At 47.5% G+C, this 19,363-nt stretch overlaps 1 protein-coding gene across 4 annotated transcripts in view; it reads left to right on the top strand.

Annotated features, from left to right (window-relative positions):
* The window catches only part of WDR59 (WD repeat domain 59), a 47,760-nt gene that overhangs the window by 15,244 nt on the left and 13,153 nt on the right, over positions 1-19,363 (top strand). For 2 of the 4 annotated variants that reach the window (XM_083452847.1, XM_083452845.1), the window contains 13 exons: positions 370-458; positions 539-655; positions 2,095-2,172; positions 2,813-2,969; positions 3,689-3,768; positions 4,778-4,910; positions 6,188-6,312; positions 7,440-7,604; positions 7,821-7,916; positions 9,413-9,569; positions 10,849-10,918; positions 11,543-11,696; positions 13,805-13,861. In XM_083452847.1, coding sequence (XP_083308973.1) covers positions 370-458; positions 539-655; positions 2,095-2,172; positions 2,813-2,969; positions 3,689-3,768; positions 4,778-4,910; positions 6,188-6,312; positions 7,440-7,604; positions 7,821-7,916; positions 9,413-9,569; positions 10,849-10,918; positions 11,543-11,696; positions 13,805-13,861 — 1,478 coding nt within the window. The remainder of the gene's footprint in view (positions 1-369; positions 459-538; positions 656-2,094; positions 2,173-2,812; positions 2,970-3,688; positions 3,769-4,777; positions 4,911-6,187; positions 6,313-7,439; positions 7,605-7,820; positions 7,917-9,412; positions 9,570-10,848; positions 10,919-11,542; positions 11,697-13,804; positions 13,862-19,363) is intronic. The other 2 variants (XM_083452848.1, XM_083452846.1) reach the window with 1 other exon arrangement.

The raw sequence follows: 19,363 nt of genomic DNA, 5'->3' as shown, positions 1-19,363 counted from the left end.
CTATACCTGTGATAGCCTATTTTTCAAACTTGACCCATGTCCCACTTTCCCAGACAGTTGCCTGCTGCATCAGTAGGCTGCAGATGAGCTGGCTTGGTTCTTGACTGGTGCCCTGGGCTGGCCTTCTTGGATGGCTGTGCTGCACCCTGCAGCATTCCGTACTACGCCTCTGGTGACCACTCCATTTTCGAAAGCTCTTGCCGTATTCATTGTCAATTATTTGTGCCCAGCAAGATACAATACCCAGGCTGGGCTTGACTTGACACCTCACTTGCATTTGCTGTGTCAACGTCATACTCACCTGACCATACAACCTATTGGCATGTTGGTGTTCTTTTAAATTGTGTGTGTGCTCTGTCCCTTCTGCAGCTGGTGCCTCCCAGGTAAAATGGAATAAGAAGAATGCCCACTGCTTGGCAACCAGCCATGACGGGGATGTGCGCATTTGGGACAGGCGGGTGAGTCACTGTTGCCCCTCTAAGGGAGATGGTTGTGGTCATCTCTTGTGCAAGCTTTCAAATGAAATCTCTTCTTGCAGAAACCCGGCACTGCGGTGGAGTACTTGGCTGCTCATCTCTCTAAAATCCATGGCCTGGACTGGCACCCAGACAATGAGAACATATTGGCTACGTCCAGCCAGGACAACTCTGTCAGGGTAGGTGGGTGGGTGGGGCTGGGTTTTGAGGGCCCTTAAGCCCAATTCTGACATGGCACTTACCTTTCAAACTGGCTGAAATGTGAACTTCACCAGCCAGGCAGGTGGAGAGTTCCAGTTGTGCTGGTCCCTGCCAGTCTTCACAGCCATTGGGGGCCACTGGGAAATGAATGGAGGGTATGTGTGGGCATCAACCCATTTTGAGGGAAGAGGTGTCCTGGTGAATAAGCAGCCAGTCTTTTCCACGACTACTTTCCTATACTCCTTGCTGCATGTCACAGTTTGTGACACTGCCACAGGCTAAAAAATCATTGCAGTCTTTGGGCATCTTTGCATTTTGTTTTGCAAAAGCTGGATCTACCTGTTTTTGTGTGTGTTCTTATATTTGTGAAGTTCCATCCATGTGCAGTGACCCTGTGCGGTAGCTTAGGCTGAGAGGTCAAAATGAGCTTCATGGCTGGCTGGGAACTTGAACCTTGGTCTCCCAGATTGCAACCCAACATTCTTAACCACTGCAACATACTGGCATAACATAACCTTTCCCCTAATGCAGGGGTGACTCACCTGAGGCCCTCCGTGTAGTTGGTTTCCAGCTCCCATCAGCCCCAGCCTAATGTGGCCAACAGGGGTGATGAGAGGCGAAGTCAGGCCACATTTGCAGGGCCAGGCATTCCCCATCCCTGCTTGAAAGCATAATAGCTTAAGGCAGTTTATAGGACTGTATGGGTCATTGCTTTCATTTTTTAATTATACCTGGTAGCTTTCAGAGAGGTGGTGTACTGAGTGCACTACTCTTACTTAGCTGTGTCTTTGGCCCAGTTCTAGCAAGAGGAGGGCAGCAGCATTTTGTTTCCAGACTGTTTTCAAGGATAGCCCTCCACAGAACATATTTACCGGTACATCAATGGTGGTGACAAGGGCTTTTTCCTCTGAGGAGGGCCCCAGCTGTCTATTCTTGTGTTGATTAAAAAGCATTTCCAGCTTCAGGTGCCTTCTGGGTTTCTGGCGGCCATAACCAGGAAAACCCCAAGATGTTACAGCTGTGTTTTCTGTAGCCAGGAGGCTTCTTTCAGATATGCACATGTCTTACTACTGCTAGAAAGTCCTGCCAATAGAAAGGATGACCTCTGCTCCCCTTTCTCAGTGTGATTGACAGGGAAGTGATGGGTGAGGTTTGTGGGCAAGCCAGGGGTGGTTTGTACCTTCAACTGATACATGGAGCCCAGGTACTAAAAATCCTTTATGAATACCCCAGTCCTTCAGTGGGATGTTATTCCAAATGGCATATGTACACTTACTGAAGGCCAGAAGTCCTTGCCACTCTGGCTATGTTGTAGTGCTCTTGTTGTGCTGTGATCTCCCAGGTGTGTGTATGTTGCTGCTGGTAAGCATCCTCTTCCTCCTCCTCCTGAACTGGCTTGTTATCTCTTTCGTTGAAGTTTTGGGATTACCGACAACCCCGAAAATACCTCAACATCCTGGCATGTCAGGTTCCTGTCTGGAAAGCCAGATACACGGTAAGGACAGAGCCAACTTGAGAAAACTGGTAAGCCAAATGTTCAAAGAGAAAAAGCATATTTATCTGTTGTCAGGTGATGGACATATGTATCTCAGCAGGAATGTCTTAAGAGAGGCTTTCCTCCTTTTCTCCCTTGCAGTGGGAATGACTCTTCTAAGTTTGCAAACTTAATCTAAGGTGTTCGTGTATCTCCTTCATACAAATATATCCCAAGCAAAAAAACAACCCTCCAGCACTCCTAGGTTCACATGTTTACAACTAAGATGATGTAAGACCCTCTTCTTCTCTGCCTCATGGGTGGAGTAGGAAGTAGCAGAGGTGGCAGAGAGAAGAACAGTAAATGAAGTAAATGAACAACTTGAGATTGCAGCCTGCTTCACTCTCCACCCAAGAGCCATGAGGAATAAAGCTTGTGAAAATCACTGAGGTTTGATACATTGGCACTGTTAATTAGCACAAGAGCTGGGCACACACCCAGGGGTGTTCCGCTAACTGTCAGGTCTTTCAGATGCGATCACTCACACATTACAAAGATGCATGTGTGTTGCCATGTTGTAACTTGTTTTGGTGGGGAACGGGCAACTGAGAAACATTTCAGAGTTTCTGAACCTCCAACCTTCCCCTGTGACTTCTTCTAGCCTTTCAGCAATGGACTGGTGACAGTGATGGTGCCCCAGCTGCGGAGAGAGAACAGCCTCCTCCTCTGGAATGTCTTTGACCTGAACACGCCGGTCCACACCTTTGTAGGGCATGATGATGTTGTGCTAGAATTCCAGTGGCGGAAGCAGAAGGAAGGTGCGTGACAGATGCGTCCTTCTCATAGTGGCTTCTGTGTGCCTGCTGGCTGTCTGGCCCACAAAGCACAGAGGTGGCTTTGCTGCTTAAAGCCCGTTCTGACTCTTTCCAGGCAGTGTGTTTTCAAATGCACTGTGTCTTCTCTGACTTCCCTCTCTGTGTCATGTCTCTCTGTTCTTTAACTTGTTCACTTAAAATTAAATTGTAGTAAACCATAAGAGACCCCCCCCCCAATTCTGCAACTGTATTTGCCGGGGGGTGGGTATCTGTGATGGCCAAAAGAAATTGAGAACTCTGGTCTAACTCTGCAGAGCAAAATGCCATGCATGACACAAGCAGGGAAAGGATATTGGGCGCTTGTGTTACAAATATTGGGCTTAAGCTGCATTTCACACGGACTTCAACTTACCCATTCCTTTAATATCAAAGGAACATGGGCTGGTTTGAGCTCTTTGTATGTGATTTTTATTGAGTTTTGAAACAGGTGAAATCAAAAGAGTACATACAGAAGTGGGTCTACATGCAAAACCCAATATTGCCAGACATCATACAAAGATAATTCTAAATTCACCCTTCTCCCTCTCTCCCACCCTTGAGAGAGGAAAAGTACAAAAATGTGGGCCAAACATCTCAAGCAGAGTACAGAGATACGTCTTCAAAATACCAGACCATCTCAAAAGAGCCAGAGTTTAAACTCTTTAATCTGAAATGCCTTTCAGGATCCAAGGACTACCAGCTGGTCACCTGGTCTCGGGATCAGACACTTCGGATGTGGCGAGTTGATTGCCAGCTGCAACGGGTAAGTGGCAGGTGGCATAGTCTTTCCTTTTTTGTTTTGCTCAAACTTGCAGATGTTAGAAACCAGAAAACCTCTATTTGCCAGCTAAATTGTCAGGTATTTCCTCTTGTCCTGGGTCCATCTCCTGTTGTGGGGTTTGCTTTCTGTGCTTCTGTATCAAACCTCTTTCCTGTTCCTGACTTTATGGTGGTTTCAGCAGAATAAATCAAGCAAGTGGAACCCACCTTGAGTATCTGGATCAACCCTTTGCACTGGCAAAATCTCTTAATTCTGATAGAAGTTCATCACCTGCTTAAACATCAGCATGGAAGGACCATTGCACTAGTGTCCTTGGTCAATGTCTTCATCCCACTGCTCTTAGAGTCAGGAAGCATTCCCTCAATCTAGCCTACAGCTGCCTCACCAAAACCTGGGCTTTTTCTCCTTCCCTTTGGGGCCCTGGTCAAGAGCTGCTTGCCTTCTTTTGGTGGTGGTTCAGCAGTTGTGAAACACATAACTGTGTCTTTGTATCTTCTTTCCTCTAAGCCAGCATTCTTCAAACTGCAGTGTAAGCTCCCCTTGCCCCCAACAGGAAGAGGGCATGCAAGGTGTGCCAGCAGGGAAGCTGTACAGTTTTGTCCACCTTTACAGATGATAAACCTATAAGCAAGCAAGGCTCAGGGTTTCCCAAAGTGTGGGTGGTGATCCCATTGGGATGGTTGCAAGGAAGCAATGCAGGTGAGGTCTCTTGACTCTTGTGAGAATGTTGAAATGCTGCCAGGAGATGGAGCATATTGGAGCTTACGGGGAAAAGCTGGTGTGGAGGTTATATGAATCGGGGCGAGGGTTATGTGGGAGCTTGGAACAAGCACCGTGAAGCCAGTGAGGTCTGTAGACAGGGATGACGCAGAAATCCTAGCCAATTTGCAACTTGGGGGGGGGCATGTTTTCCAGTTGCACCATGTTTGCTGTGCCGCATCCGTGGCCTGCTCTGTTTCTGCTTTGCTGCATTTGCTGCTTCTTGTTCCAGCTGTGCTCCAATGACCTCCTGGAAGGGGTGGAGGAGCTCATCGATGGGATTTCTCTCCTGCCAGAGCCAGACAAGGCCCTGCCTTCCCAAGACACTGAGCCCCAGCAAAATGCCAACCATGGAGAAGAGGAAGGTGAGGCAAGGGGGTGCCTGGGTGGTTCGTGGAGCTGGCAGACTCTTCTGTGCCTTGTCTTGCATGTCGCTCTGAGGATGCCTCCCTCAGGCATGTCCCATTCCCTCCCAGTATTACTATTATTAATTCATAAATTGAATTTGAAAACAAAAATGGAAGCAATAGCATTCTAAAACAGTTAAGACACTCCAGAAACAATTACAATTAAGAATATCTAAAAGTAGTTAGTTAAAAACATTCTTGCATCCAGTGATCTCAAGGTTGCTAGGAACAGTGGTCTTCAGCCATGCTTTCTAATTCCTCCTGAAAATGAATAATGTTGGAGACAGGTGCACCTTGTTAGGGAGGGCACTCCACAGCTGGTGAGCCATTACTGAAAAGGCCCCGTCACAGGGTCAGCCCTACTACCCCTGGCTCTATCTCTTAGTAGCTGCCTTGCCCTCCACCCTAACAGCCACAGTGGGCACCAGCCACCACGGATGTCTACAGAGAAGATTACCAGCAACAGATCTGTGCTGAACAAGCAGAGTATTTTGCAGGCAAGGGGGTTCAAAAGAGATGGTACATAAGTTGCTGAAAGCAGTTAAGCCATTAGTCTTCAGTGGATGCTACACAACATGCTCTGGTGGGGGGGCGGGAAGGGGCACTTGTTAGTGAACAGTCTTCAGTGGGTGTTTGAATAGCATAAAAGGGAGCAGGCGAATGGGTGGGAGTTACACAGGTGAGGCTCCACAACATCAGGAAGGGCTCTGTCCTGAGTTACAAAGACTTGCCTACAGGAGTTGCTCACTCTTTGCAGGTGGCAACTGAGTTGCATATCTGGACTTAGACCCTAGAAGAGGGTTTGGCAATGGTAGCCCTTGACTCATTTTAGGCAGGTGGCAAAGAGAAGAAGAGGTGGCAGAAAGTGTGAGGGGGACGGGGACGGACAGAGGGGGTGGTAGAAAAAGGGAAAGGGGTCTAGCTCCACCCTTTCCCGCTTTTGACCCACTGCTGGTGTTATGTAGACCCTGACAGAATGCTACTCTCAGGAGGAAACGTTCTCCACTTCAGCCTTAAAAGCACTGCTGAAGTATCAGAGCTTCAAAGAGTCCATCAGACTTCTATGAAGAAATAATCTTCCTGTCTGCCCCTGTCCAATTCCACTCTAATTCTCTCCTCATCACCCCCAAATGCCTGGCACTTTCAGCTTGATGTCCCACCTCTTCCCACTTTCTCTGACGGGGGATGGGAGGAGGAGGGCACAGGTCCTCAGCACTGCCTTCTCTCCCTGACAGCCTTGAAAGAAGACTCTCAGAAAAGTCTCCTGGTGGGGAAAAAGCTAGACCAGCTGGGGCTGCCTCAAACCTTGCAGCAGGAATTCTCTTTGATCAACGTGCAGATCCGAAACGTCAACATGGAGGTAGGTGAGGGCGGAGCCATGTCCTCCTGTTGGGTGTGCTGTTGCTTGAGAGGGTGGAATTCACAACACTCTGTCTGCTGCTGGGTGGGGATTGTTTGCCATCTTCTGGCAGGCTGCCTTTCTTGGGCCATGAGTCCTTGACAGCCCAAGGGAAGGGTCTGTAGAGACTTCCCTGGCAGGGTTGCATTCATGATGCCCTCACTTTTTGGAGTACCACTTAAGCAGAAAGCAGGGGAGGGGGGAGAGAATGTGGAAGCAGCCAGCCCAAATACTGAGTTGCATCCAGTGTTCTTACTTAGAATAGACCCATTGATATTAATGGTCATGACTCATTGAGGCCCCCTGATTTTAGTGAGTCTGCCCAGAGTAGATCTGTGACATTGTTTTCAGCCGTCCTCACCTTGAGCCCCATCTGTTTTTAGACTGCTCTGGTGGTGAATTTGGTTGTTTCATTATAAAATACAGATCATTTTACTTTTCCAAAATTGCTTTAAGCAATATACAAAAACTGTTTTTGAAGTCTAAGGAAGAAGATACATTTGTTAAAACAAAGATTGAGCCTTCAGGCAAGAACTTCACTTAAATTATTTGCTAAGTACGTACTTTAAGTGTAGCAACAACAATAGCAGCAGCAGTTTACAAACAAAAAGAAATGTAACTTGGAACCTTCTGTGATAATAACAGTAATGATAATCAAGAGAGGCTGGTTTATTAGGGTGAATAGGGCACTGCCCCACCAAGCTCGGTCTCCCACAGCCAGTCAGCCCCCCAGCCAACTTCTTTCTTACAACTAGTCTAGATGAAGGAACTGGCTGTCAACTTCCTCCTTAGCCTCCGTGTTGACCTTACAGAACTCAGCAGAAAGGAAGATGGGGACAATTCCAGAACCACTTGGCTCAGCCCACCATTTGCTCTGGTCTCCTACTGTTGGTCTCCCTGCCTTCCACCAATAGAATCCAGTTCCAGTGGGTACCAGCCACCACTGAGGATGATGATGATTGCAGGGTCCAGATCGAGTCTGGTCCCCTTGTGGACCTCTACTGTTCCTTGAAGTAGGTCAGTGCAATTGGATCCACTAACAAAATATTCTCCTAACATCTCCTCTGTTCCTTCATTGACTTTGGCAGATGGATGCTGTAAATCGTAGCTGCACCGTCTCCGTGCACTGCAGCAACCACAGGGTCAAGATGCTGGTGATGTTCCCTGCTCAGTATCCCAACAATGCTGCCCCCTCCTTCCAGTTTGTCAATCAGACCACCATCCCCTCCACCATGAAGGCCAAGCTGCTGAAGGTGGGTCTGCAAGCGAGCAACTCTCTGGCAGGTGGGGTGGCAGAAGGCTGTGGAGGTCCGGGAACAGGGAGGGTCTCCACATTGGCTGCCTACCCATGAATTCTGTCCCGAGGAACCCTCAGTCGTGGAGCCTTGATCATTGAGTGTGTGGAGAAGCTGGGTGGGTGTGTGTTCATGATCCAAACCATTCACATAGTATGCGGGGGCCTCTTGCAGATCCTGAAGGACACTTCAATGCAGAAGGTGAAACGGAATCAGTGCTGCCTGGAGCCCTGTCTGCGCCAGCTGGTCTCCTGCCTGGAGTCTGTTGTGGTAGGAAATGGCTTTCAGCGCCAACCTATCTTCTCATTTTGCCCTAGGCTCCTTGACCTTCGTTTGGAAAAAAACTCCTAGTATCCCTTTTTTCTTTACAAATCCAGAGTGCTTTACAACAGATTTTAAAACTTTTCCATAGTAGCTTTGCATGCTTTCAGTTTTTAGCAATGTACTGCTAAAGCAGAAGCATAGAAACCACATTGGACAGAGGTGCCAAAATTTGCCTATCCGCAGGGAGGGGTGGCTCTGATTCTCAAGCTGGCTGGCCCTTGTCACTGGCATGTGGGTTGCTGCTGAGGCTGGGTTGCAGGTTTCTCATCTTATGATTGTTCTGATTCCTGCATTGCAAAACATTTTGTTCCACTGACAGGAAACATTCCTCAAACCCAAAGGGGGCATATTCCACTGCCCTCTTCTTTCTATAAACCAGGCACCAGTCATGCAAGTTGCATGCTCTGTGGCAGACTGAGGACTGGGATACCAGGAACAGCACCTCTGTGCACCTCTGCTGTGGGATTTGGAAGTGCTTTGAAATCCCCATCTAGAAGTGCCCTTAAGCCTTAAGAACTAAGCCCTGGTTGGCCACAAAGTGTTCTTCTTTGGCCTTGTTCTTCTACCACTGTTGCAAATGCTTTCTGATTCAGGAAGAGACCCTCCTTACGGACCACAGTAGAAAATGGCAACAACAAATGATATATCTGGGTTCATTCTGCTGCCTTCCAGTCCTAAGAGACACCTCTCCATTGGCTCTTTGCTTTTTCCTTTTAAAAGCAGAAAGCTGACTAGCGCTGAGTTTCTGTGTGTGGTGACAAGACACTCAATTCCCACATGAGTAGCGTGATTGCAGGCCAGGGGGAATAGCAGCCCTGTTGTACCTTGCAGTTAAAAATACACAATGATAAGGGTCCCTAGATAACAGTGCATGCAAGACAAAAAGATCCAAAATATGAAAATGGTACTATATTGAACATGTATATGAAACAGTGATAGATAATGTTGCAGTTAAACAACAGGATAGTATAATATATATATAAAACAGGTTGAAAGTCTGTTTTGTCTAATTGGTTGTTTTCAATTCTGCCTGATAAATCTACTATCCTTAGGTAGAGTAATAATGCTACTCCCATGTTCCTTCACTTTAAACATGGCAAACTGGGAAAGTTTAAAAAGGGGACCTGGCTGACGCTGCAGGCCTGCGCAGTAATGTAGGAAAGTGCCTGATCCCAGGTCATGCTGTGTCCATCCATCCCCATTTTGCTTCCTGTAATTGGCAGCAGCCCTCTGGAGCGTCAGACAGAAAGAGCTTTCTGGGATAGCTTTAACTGGGGTTGCCAGAGATAGAACCTGGGACTGCCTGCCTGCAACGCATGCGCTCTAGCTTAGAGCTATGCCCCCTCCCTGACATATTGGCATGTTGGTGTTTCAGGACGAAAGCCCTGTTGTCAAGATGATGGGCTCCATGCATGCAACTCTTCATCTGTTTTCTGTTTCAGAACCAGGAGGACAGCTCCTCCAGCAACCCCTATGCACTCCCAAACTCCGTCACGCCGCCCTTGCCAACATTCCCCAGGGTCTCTAATGCTTACGGCTCCTATCAGGATTCCAACATCCCATTTCCACGCACCTCTGGAGCCAGGTTTTGTGGGGCAGGTTGGTAGACTCTTAAGCATGTGAAGCTAGAGAAGGGCAGGGAAATGGTCAGGGCTCCCAGCTCGGATCTTATCAGAGCTTTCCACCAAGAGGAGAAGGGTGTGAGTGAGTGTGGCAAGGGTACACCACTGTGCCCTCACCCCCTTTCCCTTCGCCTGCGCAGCAAGCTGTTGCTACAGTGCTGTTGGTGCAGCATCAGAAAACCTGCCCTCAAAATGAAGGAGGCAATTCACAAGGTTTGCGGACAACCCTACAAACAAATTGACATGATTCTGGGCATCTAGAAATCTTTTGTCTTAAAATCTTTGTTTCCAGGAGTGGAATAGAATTGGCAGCTTTGCAAAATAAAAATAAAAATAATTGAGTGCATATTCTAGGTTTCCAGTTCCAGGATTAGGTTCCCTTTCCTCCAGTTTATTTACTAATCTATGTATATAGCAAGGGAGCAAATTTCTATGTATTTTTTTAAAAAAAGAAAACCTGTTTGATACAGAATAAGATTTATGATTTTGTCAGGGAGTAGGGAAGGCTTGGGTGCTACACTGGCCAAAGGAGTTGTATCCTACCAACACCGATTTTAAGCCCTTAACAAATTTGCCCCCCAGATTTGCTGAGTAAAACCTGCATTCTTATAAAACAGTTCTTTCTTGTAAAGATAAGCAGAAAATGGGTAGAATTGCCTAATCTTTAGCAAAGTGGTAGCAGCTTAAGAAACTAACCCTGAACAAAGCCCAAATTAGAGCAATGGTATTCAGACTTCTGTGCTCAGGGAGCAAATTCCCCACCCATTTGTCAGCTGAGGAATCTTTGCATGTGGACAGGAATTCTTGACAGCATTCTAGACTAGAGTGGAACCTCCCCCCACCTTTGATTTCTGGGCAGTTGTGGGAGCATGATAATGCTTGGCTTGCTATGTGTCCCTAGGATAAATATGAGCCATGCATTTGACAACTAGTATAGAAGTTGCAGGTTGGACAGATGTGCCGTTACCTGAACTGTGTGATTAATTCTGTCTGCAAGATATAGGGGAAAGGAAAAGTGCAGCAAGGGGTCAAAGCCCCTGGCCATTGGAGATCTTGGCTGGCCTTGTGAGATTCTAGCCTTGACCCTAGGCTTTGCAGTACTGCATTGTGTGCTTGGCCAGAATAGACACAGCCCTGATTAAAGCTGCCTTCCTGTGGGAAGACACTTAAATAACCATCCTTTCTAACTATAGAAGTGGCACCAACTATTACTTTGGAAGCTGTGTTCTTCAGTGCAGGATCTCTCATCTTCACAGGGTACTTGGTGTACTTCACACGACCTATGACGATGCACCGTGCAGTCTCCCCTACAGAACCAACCCCCCGGTAAGTACGTGGGTAGCTGACTGTTGTGGAAGCCATCTCAGCAGCAAGAGGTGTGCTCATGGCAATGCCCAGGCTCCTCCTCCTCTTCCCTGAATGAGGGAGACGGAGTTTCAGTTTCGGCTAGTGGAATGACCCATGACTCCGTATAAACACATATGCTTTGCCTATAGAAGGTCCCAGGTTCATTCCTTGGGCTCTCGGGTACCAGGGCCAGGAAGAATTTGTGCCTGAGACTTTAGGAAAGCATTATCGCCCAGAGTAGACTGTATTGTGCTAGATAGAACAGGGGTCACCAACATGGTGCCCACAGGTACACATGCACCCTTGGAGGCCTTCCCAGGTGTCCATAGGGTCCCCTCCACTGCTGAAAATTTAGTCTTGAAAGAAACATCCTGTTGTATAGAATAGGTTGCGGTGTGTGTGATACTCCCATAATAGTTTCTCAGGCTTGCAAATGTGCCCACGTGCCATAAACCTTTGGTGAGCTCTGGGATAGACCAATGGCCTGACTCGGTTTATGACAGTTTCCTATGCTTCTGCTGTGCCCTTTGCCTCAATCCCTGCTATCTGTGATGCTGCATGGGACTGACTGTTAGCTTTCAGGAATGTGTATCTTGTGTTCAGATCCCTGTCGGCCCTCTCAGCCTACCACAGTGGCCTCATCACTCCCATGAAGATCCGTACAGAGACCCCTGGCAACCTGCGCTTGTACGGTGGGAGCCCTACACGCAACGAGAAGGAGCAGGTCTCCATCAGTTCCTTCTACTATAAGGAGAGGGTAAGTGTGTGGTCTGTGGAGCTTCCTCGCTGCCTCATTTCCAGCCATTTATGCTTGTTGGAGATCACTGCCCTTAACAGCACTCTTGCAGGGTGGAGGGCAGGATTTGCCTGTCCTGTAATAGAAGCCCAAGGAGACACCTTGGATGAGCTGTGCTGCTGGCTCTCTTTGGGATGCTCTTGATTCTTCCTTTCTTAGCATTATGCCTTCACTTACTGAAAAAGGCCAGCTATCTGCAATTAGGGACTTGTCCAGCTGGTAGGTTTTTTATGCATCTGAGTGGTCCTTGGGTGGACCATGCAAGAATTCTATAGGGGTGCCTGACAGCTCTGTGGATTTGTGTGCAAGCAATCTGGACTGACTGTGTGGCACAAGAGGGCAGGCTTTTTACACTTGGGTCACACTGGGGTCCATCAGGGAGCGTGGAAATCTGCCAAACCCCTGGGTTGCAAAGGCCACGACGTTGCCTCCGGCTTCCCGCTTACTTGAGAGCTGGGCTTGTTGACTGGCTCATGCTGAGCACCTCCACTTGCCAGAGATAATTGGTTAGGTGTCCCAGGGCAGACTTACCACATCTAGTTCCTGCCCACTTTGGAAGAGATTGAATGGCCCTTATTTAATGAAACCCCATAGGATACAGCTGTGACTACCTTCATGGCAGTCTTGGAGTTCCCCACGCCATCATATACTGTACGGTGGCCTAAAATGACGATCTTGAGAGTGAGCTAAAAAAAACTTAGCTGAGCTGATGCACTTAGAATCGGGGCTTGGGGCTCTTTGAGCTGGTCACACTAGGCTCAACTTTCCCAGCGCTATTGGCAGTTAGCAGCTTTGCAAAACCTGATGCAGCAGATAGAGACCCTCTCCCCAGCGTGGCATGTGCCACTTTGAGCCAGCCAGGTTCCCTGAAGGCTGAGTTTTCAGGGGTCTCATTTTGGAAGGAGTCTTTTGCTCTTGAAGCTGTATCTAGTCCTGCCTATTTGGGGGCCTTTCGGGGATTGAAATGCACAGGGACTGGGAGGCCCAACTGACAGGGTGGTTTTAAAGTGATGAAATAAAACAGAGTTGCACAGGGCTTTTCCCGTGGCAAATTCCTGTGCTCTTGGGTCAGTAATGGAGTATTTAATTTGAATCATGGGAAGAATATTGTACGGAAGCAGTGTGTGAAATGCCAGCACCCCAGAAGCTATCCATGGATAGCCTGGATAGGTGGAGGGATTGGCACAGGCTGAGGGCTCTTCACATCTAGATGCTGAGCATTTGCTGCGCACTGATGGGGGTCATCTGAGCTCCCTTTCTTAGCAGCTAATTATTTCCTAGGAATTTGTGTGGGTTAAATTAGCCACAGGGGAAAACAGATAAGGAAAGGGAAACAACCACCTGAGGGGTGCAGCCAGCAGGAACTTCCTGCCTGTGTATTTGACTGCTCTGTGTCTCAGAGGACTCAAGGCCTCTGACCTCAGTGTCACTGTCAGCAGCGCTGGTTGCGTGAGACACTTCCCTTTCCGCAGTGAAGGAAGAACAGGGGTGGGGAACCTGTGCCCCTCCAGCTGTGGTTGGACTTCTGCTCCCATCTCCCTTGACCATTAGCCATGCTGGCTTGGACTGATGGGAGAGTTGGGAGTCCAGTCACATCTGGAGTGCCACAGGTTTCCCTATCCCTGGAATAGAGGATTGATATGAGGACCAGTGAGGATTCGTATGACATCTTGGGGAAACTTGCTTCTGTTGTGTTTTTTGTGGGAAGTGGTCATGAGTATGTTTTGTATGTAGAGGGCCACAGGTTCAGCCCCTGCAATGGCAGATTGCAGTCTTTTGTCTGCACCTTGGGAGAGGAGCTGGCTCTCAGAGTAGATAGTACTGTGTCACTCCTCTAGAGGGCAGACCTTTCCATCTTTCCTGTGCTGAATCAGAATAAGAAGGCCCTTGGCTGCCCTGGAATGGCACATCTCTGACTGGTCCACAGCTGGCCTCTGCCCTTGGTGCAGCATGAGGCCCTTTGGCTCATGAGTTTCTCAGCTCTGTGTTCTTTTCTTCCTCTTCTCCTTCTCTCAACGGCTCACCTTCTTCCCTCCTTCCCCTCCTGGGCGTAACATTCTCATGCACAGATGTCGCCTTGCTCTGCCAGACGGCGTTGGTCCATACAAGCAATTAACGACTTCCCGGTACTGTTTGCTGTGTTACTGCTGCCCTTGACTAACTGTCCGCTCCCCATGGGCCCAAGAATAACCTGCCACCTGCCTGGCTTTGCGTAACCCAGACTGTAGCTGGAGAGGACAACTGACTTGGGTGGGTGGAGGAATCAGGGCAGTGGGAGGGAAGGCATCCTGTGCTTATGTGAGGTGGTACTCCAGAGTCGGTTGTGTTTTCTAGGACAACCAGGATGATTATATAGCTTTAATGCTTGGTGCTAATTGGAGCAAGATAATACTCTGCCTTGGTCAGACCCCACCTGGAGTCCCGTAACCAATTCTGGGCACCACAGTTTAAGAAGGATATTGACAAGCTGGAGTTTGTGTAGAGGAGGACGAGCAAGTCGATAAAGGGCCTGGAAACCAGGCCTTATGAGTAGTGGTTGAGGGAGTTATGGATATTTAGCCTGTTGAAGAGAAGATTGAGAAGTGATATTATAGCCATCTTCAAATATCTGAAGGGCTGTCACATGGAGAATGGAGTGAGCTTGTTTTCTGCTGCTTCAGAGGGGAGGACCTGAACCAGTGGATTCAAATTTCAAGGAAGTAGACTCTGTCTCAACATAAAGAAGAACTTTCTGTGAGTAAGAGCTGTTTGACAGTGGAATGGATTACCTCAGAAGGTCATGAACTGTCCTCCATTGGAAGTTTTTAAACAGATGGATGGCCATCTCTCAGGGATTCTTTAGTTGTGATTCCTGCATTGGATTGGAGTAGCCTATGAATAGGCTCTCTGACAGGGATGTTGGGTGGGGAGCTTCCTTTTTTCCGTGCAGTATGTGGTCTAGGCTGTAGAAACAAGCTTCTTAAGAATGTTGGCCCTGGCAAGTCCAGAGCTGTTAAGGGTGTTTAAGAGGCCAAGCAACCCTCTGTTTCAGATCTTGTTTGTGCCATGAACTCACTAGGAAAGCCTTAGGCAAGTGTGTGGCCGGCCTCCTGGTCACACAGAAGGTAATAGACTGTATTTGCGTAGCCGACAGGCCATAGCATCAAAGGACAAACACCAACAGAAATACATTACAGATATAGTTACCATAAAATCTTGTGACCTATTACATTCCTTAAAAGCCCTCCCGAACTGCAGTTCACTAGCCACAGCAGTCCTACTCAAATTTAAGAGAGATGCACTGGTAGTGGTCAATGTCTATCTGCCCCCCTGCCAAAAAAAATCTATAGTGAAAGCTAACTGGGCAGAGTTAGAGGCATTCTTAGAGTCCATAGAATCTTCCCACCCTTCTACACCGATCATAATCGGGGGGGATTTCAACGCCCGTATGGGAACTGATGATAACAATCTTCACAGCCAATATAATCAGATTCAGGACCCTGAAAGTTCAACCAAAGCAGGCGTTTCACGACTTTCTAAAGATAATAAATGTAATTTCTCGGGGCTATGTCTAGCCCAGGTCGCAAAAAGAAGGGAGCTGATGATATTAAACGGTAGTAGGGAAGAGGATCGTCCAGGGAAGTATACCCATCTTTCAAAGATGGGAGGAAGTGTGATAGACTATATTCTGATATCAAGATTCACCTATAACTCTGTGTCGAAGTTTCAAGTGGGACATAACACCGAAAGCAACCACCTCCCACTAACTTTAGCGCTCAATGGCCCATCGTTTAACAAACCCACGGCTAACCTTTACTACACCCCCATCGTTAACCTGGGATCACTGGCCCCCAGAAGCATTAAATGGTCCCCCATGCTCAATACAGAGCTAACTCACCTCCTCCATTCGGAAGACGTGAAGACCATCTACTCAGCCATTGTATCAGCTAATACCGGGGAAAAGGCCATGGACTCGTTCAATGAGTTATTAGCAAGACTAAAGACCTTCCTAACAACTGAGATACTTAATTCTGTTACAAAGCGGGCAAAGGATCAAGAGAGTTGGTTTGATTTGGAGTGTAGACAAGCAAGGAAACGTCTGAGATCAACCTATCTGAATTACAGAAACATCGGAGCACCCTCGCTATTTATGGCCTACATCTATTTAAGACGAAATTACAAACATCTATTAAACGTAAAAAAACAAAAAGCTGAGAGATTGGCCTGGTGTAGTTTAGTGAAGGCCTCGAATGAGAAAGACTCAACCTCCTTCTGGCGTACCATTAGGGGGCTCCTGGGCCAAGAGCGGATTGGTCCCACATGTACTGTAGAACCCCAAGAGTGGACGAAATATTTCCAAACCCTATTCTATGACGACAAAGCTCAGCACAACGATCCAAGTGCCTACTCCGAGAATTTACCATATTGGCCTCCTGTCTCCATAGAGGAGGCGGGGAAACTAATTGCCCAACTGAAAAACAACAAAGCCCCGGGCATAGACTACATTCCAGCAGAGCTTATGAAGAACAATACCAGTTGGTAGGCTCCTATAATGGCGTCAATATTTACATACATCGATTCAACAGGCATAATCCCTGGTTGCTGGACAGAGGCAGTAATCATCCCAATCTATAAAAAGGGTCCTATGGCAGACCCAGCGAGCTATAGACCCATTAGCCTCCTTCCTATCCCCAGCAAATTGTATGCCAAACACCTCCACATCAAACTAATTGACTGGATGGAAACTGAGGCAGTTCTGGCAGAGGAGCAAGCCGGCTTCAGACAGGGCGGAACAACAATAGACCATTGCTTCGTATTAGCACATCTCATTGACAAATATGTCAATAAAACACGTGGGATTCTGTACGCAGCATTTATTGACCTTTGGGCTAAACTCAATGCTACCAACATTGACAAAAGATTACTATTCTTGATAAAAAGCCTATATAAAGACTCCAAGTTATATGTAAGAACCTCAGTAAATGGGCAACTAATTGGCCCTGTACCAGCCACCAAAGGAGTCAAGCAGGGTTGCATTTTAGCCCCGGCCTTATTTAACTTATATATAAATGACATGGTCAAACACCTAACATCCCCGGAGTTTCATGCCCCCAAACTGGCCGAAAAATCAATTTCAGCGCTCCTCTATGCGGACGACACGGTTCTCTTATCACGAACTAAAGTAGGCCTCAAAAGGCTACTAAGAGAATTCTCAGCCTACTGCAGGAGAGATCAATTGGTGGTTAATCACCAAAAAACTAAAGTCATGGTCTTCGCTAGGAGACACAGACATCACAGATGGGAGATGAACAATCAGCCAATAGAACAGGTCAACATTTTCAAATACCTCGGAGTAGTTTTCCAGTCAACAGGGGTCTGGGAGGCCCATCATAAATATGCTAGGGAAAAAGCATCTCAAAGCGCCAAAATACTGCCTCGCTTTTACTTTACGAAGGGGGGCAGACATATCCCAGCAGCTCTGGAGGTCTTTCAAGCAAAACCCTTGGCGCAATTACTCTACGGGGCCCAAATCTGGACGGGAAATCATTGCCGCACACTTGAAACGGTCCAGTCTAAATTCTTAAGACAGATTCTAGCCGTTCCACCATGCATACCAAATGCGGCCCTACGGCTGGAGACTGGCCTCCTCTCCGTCGAGACCCGGACCTGGTTAAGAACATTCAACTATTGGCTTCGTTTAAATTTAAACCCATCCGGACTACTACCTCTAGTAGCACGAGATGCTCATAGAAGTCGGTGGTCCAAAGTAGTGCATCAAAAACTACTTACATGTGGCCTACAAGCACAGCATCTACTGAAAATGGGTCTCCCCAAGGCAAAAACCATTATTGATCAGCGCATGAAGGATATTGAGCAGCAGAATAATCCGGCCTCCTGGTCTCTGCTCCACATCTGCAAGACAAGGATAATAACAATACTGACCTACCTTTCGGCGTGGTTGCAAGAATTCTCATATGCTTGCATACGTGAAGTCCTTTGAACCACTGACAACATTAATAGGAATGGCAGTTGTTATGCTCGCTCTTCATTTCTATGATAATAATTTTGTGAAAGAAAGATTCATTGGAACTTCCTGGTGCAATCCATGTGGTGCAATCCATGTGGATTGCAATCCATGTGGCTGTTCAGATCTTTGGTCCTCTGAGGATGGGGCTTGGGTGCCCTCTAGATCCCTGTCCCTCCTTGGGAGAGCAAACTCTACATAATAGGTGAGCTTCCCTAATTTACATAATTTCTACAGAGCATTTCATTCAGCTTTCCTGAGCCTGAAATATGCTTTCCCTCTGTGCAACAGTGGTTGGGGTGAAGAGCTGTAGGGTAAGTAAGTCTGAGGAGAGGGTGTTCTTTCCAGAACCCCCACCCCACCTCTCTATGAAGTCCTTCATCCAAGCCACCATTGCCATCATGTATGAGGAATGAGTTATCCTTTGGGGGGGAAAGCCACTAAGCCTCTTGCAGTAGTATCAGTGCTGGAAGGAGTGGAACAATGTAATGCTGGAGCTATGATGTTGAAGAAGGAGATGGAATTCATGGAAGGAGGACTCGGTGTACAATTTGAAATCATCTGAGGGGGAAAAGTTGACAATGCCTCCTGCAATACTTTTGAAAAAAGGATGGAAATACAGGAAGCGGGAAATCGTTTTTTTTCTAAATATCAAAGATGGAAGCCCATGGCCACAGGAAATGGAATTGGAAGATATGGATACATCTTTAGGGGCTGTGAATTAATGTCTACATAATTTGTTAGCAAGCCCTGATAATACTCACAAGTGTAGCATAAGGCTGAGTCAGCAGTTAGACTCGCCAGTAGACCCATCAAGTCAAAGCAAGTATTTCACCTTCCCAAGTCTGTGCTGCTAGTGCCATCCTTACCAGTACTCTAAGCAAGTGGCATCAGCTAAGTTGCAATCAATATTGGGGGGTGACATCCCAGCAGGCCTCCTGTGGGGAGGGGGCTGAGTCCCATTCCAGCAGACATTGAGGTGGGGAGCTGTAGAGGCCTCAGCCCCATAGAGTTGCCAGGCCTGGGCAGCAAAGACATTGCGGACGACGCGGTTCTCTTATCATGAACTAAAGTAGGCCTCAAAAGGCTACTAAGAGAATTCTCAGCCTACTGCAGGAGAGATCAATTGGTGGTTAATCACCAAAAAACTAAAGTCATGGTCTTCGCTAGGAGACACAGACATCACAGATGGGAGATGAACAATCAGCCAATAGAACAGGTCAACATTTTCAAATACCTCGGAGTAGTTTTCCAGTCAACAGGGGTCTGGGAGGCCCATCATAAATATGCTAGGGAAAAAGCATCTCAAAGCGCCAAAATACTGCCTCGCTTTTACTTTACGAAGGGGGGCAGACATATCCCAGCAGCTCTGGAGGTCTTTCAAGCAAAACCCTTGGCGCAATTACTCTACGGGGCCCAAATCTGGACGGGAAATCATTGCCGCACACTTGAAACGGTCCAGTCTAAATTCTTAAGACAGATTCTAGCCGTTCCACCATGCGTACCAAATGCGGCCCTATGGCTGGAGACTGGCCTCCTCTCCGTCGAGACCCGGACCTGGTTAAGAACATTCAACTATTGGCTTCGTTTAAATTTAAACCCATCCAGACTACTACCTCTAGTA

This window comes from Podarcis tiliguerta (genome assembly GCF_965153285.1).
Source record: "Podarcis tiliguerta genome assembly, chromosome: 8".
Lineage (NCBI taxonomy): Eukaryota > Metazoa > Chordata > Lepidosauria > Squamata > Lacertidae > Podarcis > Podarcis tiliguerta.
The sequence above is the reverse complement of the archived record's forward strand: the minus strand, read 5'-3'. Positions and strand labels throughout refer to the sequence as shown.